The 9,223-nt window shown below is 38.3% G+C and overlaps 1 protein-coding gene across 1 annotated transcript in view; it reads right to left on the reverse strand.

Annotated features, from left to right (window-relative positions):
* Positions 1-9,223, reverse strand: part of ARSB (arylsulfatase B) — an 83,466-nt gene that overhangs the window by 46,029 nt on the left and 28,214 nt on the right. Inside the window, exon 4 of the mRNA XM_017743715.1 lies at positions 1,700-1,943. Coding sequence (XP_017599204.1) covers positions 1,700-1,943 — 244 coding nt within the window. The remainder of the gene's footprint in view (positions 1-1,699; positions 1,944-9,223) is intronic.

Raw genomic sequence — 9,223 nt, forward strand, 5'->3', positions numbered from 1 at the left:
TGGTTTAGGTGTACTCTGAATCTTGCTGATGCTAAGTTTTCCCACAGGAAGACTGACAAGTAAAACATTTTACTTTTTCTGGCTGGATGGGAGTCTCCATTCCTTCCTGGCAGTTAATGATCCTTGGCCTCAAGTATACCTATCGTTATCTCCTTCCACTTGGAAGAGAGCCATACAGTACACCTGGGCACAAGGCCATCAGGCTCCTGTAAACTTCAGCTACTACAGGAAACCACCCCTTAGCTCCTCAGAAACCCAGGCAGCACTAAGAATGAAATCAAGCTTACCAGAGTCAAACAGGTAATGCTACAGGTATAGACAAAACAATTCTGAACTCAGGATACGGGTTTTAGTTCTGGGGAGGTGTGGGGGGGTGGGTTTGGTTTTCTCTCTTTGTTGTTTGTTCCAAGGTCTTTACAGTGCTAACCATGGATGGGCACATAGGTTCAATTCTGCCTACTCTAACTCTCAGTTTCTCATCTCAGTCCCTAACCCAGACAAGCACTCCTGCTCATGCTTGTTTAGGAATTGCATTTAACTCTTGCAATTCACAGTCTAGGATACTAAGACACACACAAAAAAGAAAGGGACAAAAGGTGACAACACACATAATGCAGTATAGTCTACCCACTATAAAAACAGAACAAAGACTACCAAAAGAAACAGAACACTAATCCTCAACTGAATGGCATGTAGGAAATAGAATTGTTAGTCCTTTTAGTCTGCTTTAGGAGTATTGAAATGTCAATCCTACATTATTCTTATGTGAATTAAAACTACACTTGAAGACCTACTAAAATAAATATAACTTCTATGAAGATAAGCCCTATCAGTGAACACATTACATGCGGCACAGAAAAGGAAGTAACAAAGGAATTTAAACCATTGCAATTTTTGCAAAACCAAAGGTTGGTCACAGAACTTTCAAATTCAGGAGAAACTAAGGTTTTAAGGACTTTTTAATCCATCTTAGTGGAATAAAAGAATACCGAAATAACCTAGCTGGAGCTATGCTGCGTCTTTTTTCCAGTCATCTAAGCATGTCTGCACTGTGCTTTTGAATATTCCAGTTTGCTTGAATCACTCACAACAACACAATTTTCAAGAAGCAGGTCAGGTCTACTTTTGTAGCTCATCTCACAGGCTTGAGACACTGGACAGCATGACATGGGTCTGTGCAAATGGTTACACATTGAGCCAGCCTGACAAGTCCTGTACTGAGCTAACAAACCATCAAAGTGGAATCCATGTTCAGTGAGTTTAATGTCTGCATAGATTTCCCACGTGTCCAATTCCAGACCCATATGGCAGACATACCTGACTGAGCTTTGTAGCAAGCAGGGTTTGGTCGATAAAATTTACCAACTCATACCTCATGCTATGCAAAATCAGTTAACATACTTCAGGATCACAGAGTGTTCTTGAAAAATTATACCATGCTTGCTTGCTGTTGTGTTCATACTGAAAACTTTGAAATACCAACTTAAAGCTGTATGGAGGCTTTGCATCTGTGACCAGGATTAATTTGCAACCTGGATAATTCTCTCATGGATAGCACGGTTAACTGCATTTATACCTTCCCTTTATTTTGGGAAAGGAACAGGTGATATTTCCCTCCCCATTCCCGTTCTGTTTCCTGGGCTGATTAAATTCTTCTCATACCAGAATGATGACTTGATGATTTGACATGCAAGTTTACCTGATAGCTTTCCAAACATCAAAGCCATCCAAAGGCTTAGTGCCATTGGTATGTCCTCCAGCAAGGTGCACCAGGGTTGGCAGCCAGTCAGAGATATGGATGAGTTCATGACTTTCCACACCTTTTTGTTTCAGCAAAGGACTTGCAACAAAGCCTACACCTCTCACTCCTCCTTCCCAGAGAGTCCATTTTCTCCCTCTCAGTGGCCAGTTATTTCCACCTGCTAAAGTTTGTCCTCCATTATCTGAAAAACAAATAAACAAAAGGAATTCTTGGTAAGAAAGAAACAGAACAATCCTCCCCACAACACCTATTCATCCATTTGAAAAAATATTTTCACAATACAGGTGTGCCATGCAAGTACTCGCATAGTGCTGTTAAGTGTTTATACGAGGTCTAACATTCTGGGCCAAGTAACAAACATTTGTTACATTTTAATACCTACAAATTTTATCAGTGAAAAGTTACTGCTAGGCAGAAACAATACCATACTAGAAGACAACAATTGAGAAAGACTGTGCTAAGAACGTCTTCTGACTGTGATTCAAAGTACCATTAGGTATCCAAAGCTTCCAGAACCAAAGTCTTCAAAAATTTAGTTTCAACTAATTTAAAGACCACAAGAAGATTTGCTATCAATGCCATTATTAGTACTCAGAATACACTGGTTTCCAAGGCAGTACAGTATCCTTAAAATGGAAACCTGTTACTCCAGTCTCAGGACAATACTTGCACACCTAGTTTAAAAGCAGGTTTTTTTCCAAATTTTTAGGCAGCAACATTGATATATAAGGTTAGACAAAACTGCGTTTCTCAGGCAGAAGGAGATAGCCCTAATAAAATGAATTGAAACTAGTTAACATAACTGAAGTGATTCAGAAATTGAATTTATTGTTTGGTGAGAATAGTGTATAAGATGGCTACAGAAAAAATTGAATCCTGACTACAGAAATATCTATGTGAATTAGAGATAGCTCATGGAATTCTTTTCTTTTTAACTCTCTGACCAAGCTTCCATGCTTAGAATAAAACCCAGATCCTTGAAGTTAACAGTCATGATCCTTTGAAGTTACTTTCAGTACTGTTACACAATTGTTCTTGTTCAAACCTACTGAAATGTTCTCAGAAGAGTCATTGCTGGCAATTCTGTTAAGCATAATTATCCTCTATTTTAATGAGGTTAAAATCATTTCAAATAGTAATTGCTGAACTGACATTCAGTGTAATTTGACATGTTCATACTGTATTTTCTGATTAAAAAACATGAATTTGAGGGTAGAAACAAGAAGTCCAACACCTTACAGAAGAACTTTACTGTAACCAGAACAAAATTATCTTCTTTCTGGTTGGCAAGAGTTCAAGAAGCATTTGGACAATACCCTTGGGCACATGGTGTGATCCTTGGGGATGGTCCTGTGCAGGGCCAGAGGCTGGAGTCAATGGTCCTTGTGGGTCCCTTCCAAATCCCTTGCAATTCAGCTTATTCTGTGTGTGACTCTGTGTTTAATTAGGGATCAATGTAACCCCCACATCTTTCTGCTTCACACAGAAGACCACTTTTGTTCTACAAAGGAATAAACCAGGGATATTCGTGAAGACTTTGAAACGTCAAGCCTAAGCTAAATGAAGCACTTGGCAAAAATAGAATTATCTGAAAAGAGTTAAATGTCCTGTGGCCCAACTAGCTTCCAGTTGGGATGCCCAGGTGTCCTGCATTTTTGGATTAAAAGGAAATGAATCAAGAGCTCTACCATCATTTCTCACACAACAGTGTTGAGCTCTGAGATCTGAGAACTTAAAACAGTTGCCGGTTACAACAAAAAAAAAAAAAAAATCAGTTTCAACAATTCCTTCTACTCATAATGTAAACAGGAATTCCTGTCAGAGATACTCAAGGGACAGAGCTTTCAGTAGCTTTTAACCTTTGGTGTCTTTAGAATAAAAGGCATCTTATCTACACTGTATTACAGCACAGTTTGGACATGCAGAGAAATCAGAACTTAAATATGTTACATACCTCCTTTGTACCACAGACTACTCACTATCCATATCAGTTTAATAGCAGCACATGAGGGTTTTTTTAGTTCCTGATTATCAGCAACAAAGCAACAAGGAAATTATAGAAGTAGGTGGTATTTCTGAAGAATAGAGAGAGGGAAGTGTGCACTTCTCAAGTTACAGTCAAATCCTTATGATACTTTTTCCTTGCTTTCTGTAAAGACATTCACATTCTGCCAGTTTTATTACACATTAAATTCCCTGATACAAGGAGTCTATCTAACACACATCCTGAAAGAACTTGTGTCTTGTATCAGCATTCAGACATAGCACCCCAAGTTTAAAAGAAAGGGGAAAAAAAATCTTGTTTTGATAGCTGATCTGATATGCAAATGAAAAAAAAACTGGCATATGAAACAAGGCTCATCCCCCTCATTTGACTTCTCATTCTCACATTACTAGAACACCACTTTTTCCTTCCTCAGGAATTCATGTTCAAGTGGTCCTTCCTGCATAATTTCTTTACTGAATTACCACGAAAGTGTTGAAGGAGGGAAAAGGATGGTTTCTGTTTTGATTATTGAAGTTTGTTTCCTTTCTAGGTAGGCAGAACATAACTGATGTGTCACCAGCAGTTCGTATGTACACAACACCTTCCACATGGTCTGAAATGTTATTGGGGACTTCAAATACCAACAGTTTGTTAAAGAGGAGTTGGTTAACTAACAATGAAAGACCATAATGGAATCTCTATCAATAAAATATTTAGCTAACCACTAAATAATAAAGGGAGAGAGGGAATAAACAAGAAGCCACTGATTTCATGGAGTATAGACCTGGCAGAAAGTCCACTCAGGACTGTAACTGCTATTCTGGTTGGTTTTACCTTCAGGACTATGTCTGGACAGCAAGAAGGAAGATGGGCACCAGCTGTGTATGTGCGTGTTCAGCTACATTTCCTCTAAGTCAAGAGCTGTGGATGTATACATTGATGCTAAAAGCCTGCATGGGTTCAGAAAGCCACTGAGGAAGTTAAAGACAAAAAAGTAATTTATAGCTCCCACATGAAAACACATCACCTCAGTCTCAGGAGTTTTTTCAGCCACAAACTGCTGAAGATTTGCAAGTTTTCACAAAAGTTTCCTAGACACATGCCACCAAGAATTGCCGTAGTGAGGTGGTGCCTGGCTAGACAGATCCTTCATCTGTGGAAGTACAACCATTCTCATGTTCTCCCAAGTAAGTTATTCCTCACTAACTCCTTATGCTATTTTACCCAAGTATGTCAAACATGGAACAAATTCCAAAGCCCATGTGGAAACTCCCAGTAGTTAAAACACAATTAAAATCCACTTAGGTATGAGACAAATGGAGTCATTGTTCCTTCATATTCTACACTGGCTTCATATCCAATTCTAAACCCATTTCAAAACAATATTTTCTGAACTATTTATCATATATTTTTGTAACTGTTTCTCTGCATGATTTATCCTAATATCTAATGTCAGAAGACAGTCTCCAGAACAAAGCTTTTGGAACCAAGCTACCTACACCTTGTGGCCCTGGTTTGTAAGACTGCTCAATATTAAAGTTTCAGCCTTGCTACTTCAGCTTAAAACAGAAGCCTCCCCCAGGCATGCTACTTCATTCTCTCTTTGCTGGAGACAAAAATCAAATACGATTTTCATTAAAAATACTGAAATAGTGTGGAAGATGTAGTGAGCATATGTTCCTCATCTGTAAGAATAATTTTTGCAATTATATCCATATAATTTAGACTACAGCAGTACCCACAACATACTAGGTGTATTAAAAAATCATAAAATTAACCAGCTCTTGTCCCCAAAGAAAGGATGAAAGGGGAGAGAATAAGGCTGTATCTAGAAATTATGCCCATTGGCATAAGCATTACCTAGCTAACTTATGCAGCTTTGTTTGCTTTCTTGAATGGAAGCATCACACATTTTTAAAGGGCTTTGTTACTTGCTTGGCTTGGCTTGCTTTGAGAGATGTTTAGCTACCCTTATTTTCTCACAGCATTAATCACTCTTATTATGTCTTATTTTAAGAAGGGGTGTACCTAGATGCTTTATTTCCATTCTCATGGAATTTTCTTCTACAAGGTGAAATTTGTGGCAACAAAGGAAAATGTGGGAAAGAGATAGTCTCACTAATAGAAGAATGGGCTGAAACAGAATTTGTAGCAGGTGCTACCAGCAAAAATGAAAAAATGCACAGCACATATATGCTGGGTAAATGACAAAACAAGAGAATAAAGGAGAACAACAGAAGCATCCTGGCTGCTTTAAAAGGTAGTTTCCATCAAAGCTGACATCAGCCTTGATGGAACAAGCTGAAAAAAAAAAGAACATTGCAAAGTACCTCCATCTCAAAACAATTTGGGTGAAAATAGGATATATTTTTTGACACAGAAAGTCAGAGAATATAACCTGTTCTTAAAACGTGGGTGATTGTCTTTAGAACTACTGTGGTTCTCTTATTAAAAATAATTAAGACGAAGAATTATTTTAAAACATTTATTTAATAAAAACCTTTAAACATAAGAAAAATAGATGCAAAGTAAAGCTTGTGTGTCTTGTGTATACAATACAACTTTAAAAATGAAGGCAAATGTTCTTCCCACAAACATCTGCTTTTTTAACTAATATTTATTGTCATATACATGTGAAAGAGCTTAATTTGCTAAAGCTGTAATTTCTAAACTGTTAGAGATGTTTTGCAGGAGTTTTTAAAGGAATCAATAAACAAAACTAAACAGAGAGGCCCTTCTGTTTCTCCCAAATACTACTCTGAAGAGTTGCCAGCTGCCAAACATTTTGAATAGCGCAGTGTATATATAGAGTGATGTAGGATGCATGCAACTAGTAAGCAGTTTAATGACTAAGAATTCTTTAAAGAAGAGATGGACAATAAAAAACAGCAATAAAACAATTCTGAGTGCAATAATTAATGAAGCATGGATTTACATCTTTGCATAGACTCACTTTCTTACAGAATTACCCTGGAACTGAAGCAACAGTCTGCTTTGTACTATGAAGAAAATCTACATTGGAAATAGATGCTCACAACTCTGGGGAAAGCTTCATTTGGGATTTATACCTCACTAGACAGTAGAAAACTATAAAAAGGCAAAGGTGTTGATTTAAGAACAAACTCTGACAAATGTCCTTCCCAGGATCATAAATATCTCTTGCCTGCATGCATTCATTGCCAAGACAAATCCACAGTAGTTACCAAACTCGGGGGCAATACTAATAGCATTAATAGATTTGTTAAAACTTCAAGCATCAGAGCCCACTTCTCTGAGAAATTCAGTTTAGACTGATCATTGGGCTTAAAAATTATTTTTAGGAAAAGAAATTAAATGGAAACAAGTACTGTAATACTGTGTAAGGCCAGCTCTGTAAGAAAGCAAGCTTAATCTCCCCCAGTTGTTCGCATTAAAAAAAAGTTCTTGTCTATGCAGTGGAACGAAAAACTTATTAAAAAAGCTATAAAGAGACCCTTACGTTTTATTTTTTGGGTAGTGGGCAAAACACTATAATAGAAGTTTCCAAAGGCCACCTATGTACAGTATGGACAACACCCTAGCTTCTCCACCATGTGGACCAATCAACTTTCTCCTGACTTCTACTGCCTGCTCACACTATCTTAGCAGGTTTTGATCACAATCCTGCCTCACATCAATGGTTTAGAAGTACTATTTTCTGGCAAATAGGCCAGAAATTAGTCTTCATCTAAAGATTTTCCTTGCTGGTTCTTTTTGTCAAGTCTTAGATAGGGCTTAAGTGTGTAGATTAAAAATGGTAAATAGTACATTAAAACTTTTTGGTTCTTTTTTTTTCCAAAAGAAACAATGTGCCTTCTTGTACAGCTACCTATTTTGTTCCAACAGACCAGGCCTTGTTTCAACTACACTACAGAAAAGTGAATTTTATTTTTCTTCCTACCAGAGCATACTTTTTTTGTTTCCCTTGTGACCACTCAGGTTGCTGCATTCTTCTTTCAACCACAACTGAGCTACACCCCACAGTCCCGTTGACGTGCCTGGCAAATTGTTCTAGACAAGCTCTTCTGAGAGAGCTTCCTGGAATTTCTCCAAAGATTCATTCAGGACTGTATTTGGTGCTGTTATTGAGCAGTTTTCACTCCAGTGGTTCCCTTTAGTTTGCATTTTCTTAGTTCAAGTAATAAAGAGCTACCTGTAAGTCTCCTTAGCAAGGGGAAAAAAAAAATAACTCTTGCTGACTACTTGTTTTAGATAGTAGGAATACCTCACAAACATATGCATCATTTGCATAAACTGCCTTAACTTCTATTTAGTCTACACCTTTCATTCTGCTGAGATGATGTAAGTATGTTTAAGTTTGTGATACATATTACACAACCTTGATTACAGTATCAGAACTGTAAATCTAAGTATATGTCCTAATAATCTCAATCCTCAAGGTAAATTTTACAACTGGTTTTGGCATTTATAGAACAAAGAGTGATATGGAAAATCTTTATGACAATAACTTTAGAAAATACAATAGCAATTAATTAATTCCTACAAGAAAAGGAACAGTCTGTACTAGTTTGAAAACAAACCAGTGGGAGGCGCTAAGTCAGAATAACAATTTAATGGAAATTAAAGAAAAGGGGAAAAAAAAAGGTAAAAGAAAACACTGTCAAACTGACAGAGTCAAGGTACAACCTGACACCCTGTTAGGCAGGGTGGTGGTAGCAGTCTGGTAGAATGGTGGCTGCAGTCCTCTGAAGCAGTGATCCTGTAGTAAAACAGTCTGCTCTTCCTCAGGAAGTCCAGTGGTGGCTGTGTAGCTCCTGTCCTCTGGAAATCCAGTGGGAAGCCGGTGTCTCTGGTGTTCAGCCTCAGATTATATCCACGATGGGATGCTTGGTTCCTCCCTCTGGGTGGAGCATCTCACAATGGGGTAACGAGTCATGAGGCAAAGTGTTGATTAGGCTCATTAACAGAAGATAGTCCGGAGGGAGTTATCTCTGAGTCAGGCGGCAGGACAATGATGGGCAATTAACAGAAAGATAGTCTGGGGGGAGGAGGCAAGGAAACACTGCCCCACCTGATTTCAACGGCTGATGGGGATGGTAATAGAATACACTGCAACCCAGGACATTATCCACCCCTTATTCTATTACCATCTACATTATCCCAAATCAATACCTTCTTAAACTCTAAAACACACATACATATATATATATATATATACACAGTGAAATCTACACACCGTTCTCACCTAAGATTAGGTCTCCTTGTGGTACACAACGGGTTTCCCCATCTTTCTGCATTACCCACCAAGTGCAACCAGGTCCTTGAGCAAAGACAATCCCACGGATGGGTTTGCCTTTGCCTGAGGTGGGATTAATCCAAACAGTCTTTCCTAAAATACCTCTCAGGTGTACCACAGGGACTCTATCTCCATCCACTGTGTGCAAGGGCTCAGACGCGGCAGGACCAGCTCGATTGATGGACCCTCGGGTATTGAC

The sequence above is a fragment of the Corvus brachyrhynchos genome, unplaced genomic scaffold (assembly GCF_000691975.1).
Source record: "Corvus brachyrhynchos isolate BGI_N302 unplaced genomic scaffold, ASM69197v1 scaffold8, whole genome shotgun sequence".
Lineage (NCBI taxonomy): Eukaryota > Metazoa > Chordata > Aves > Passeriformes > Corvidae > Corvus > Corvus brachyrhynchos.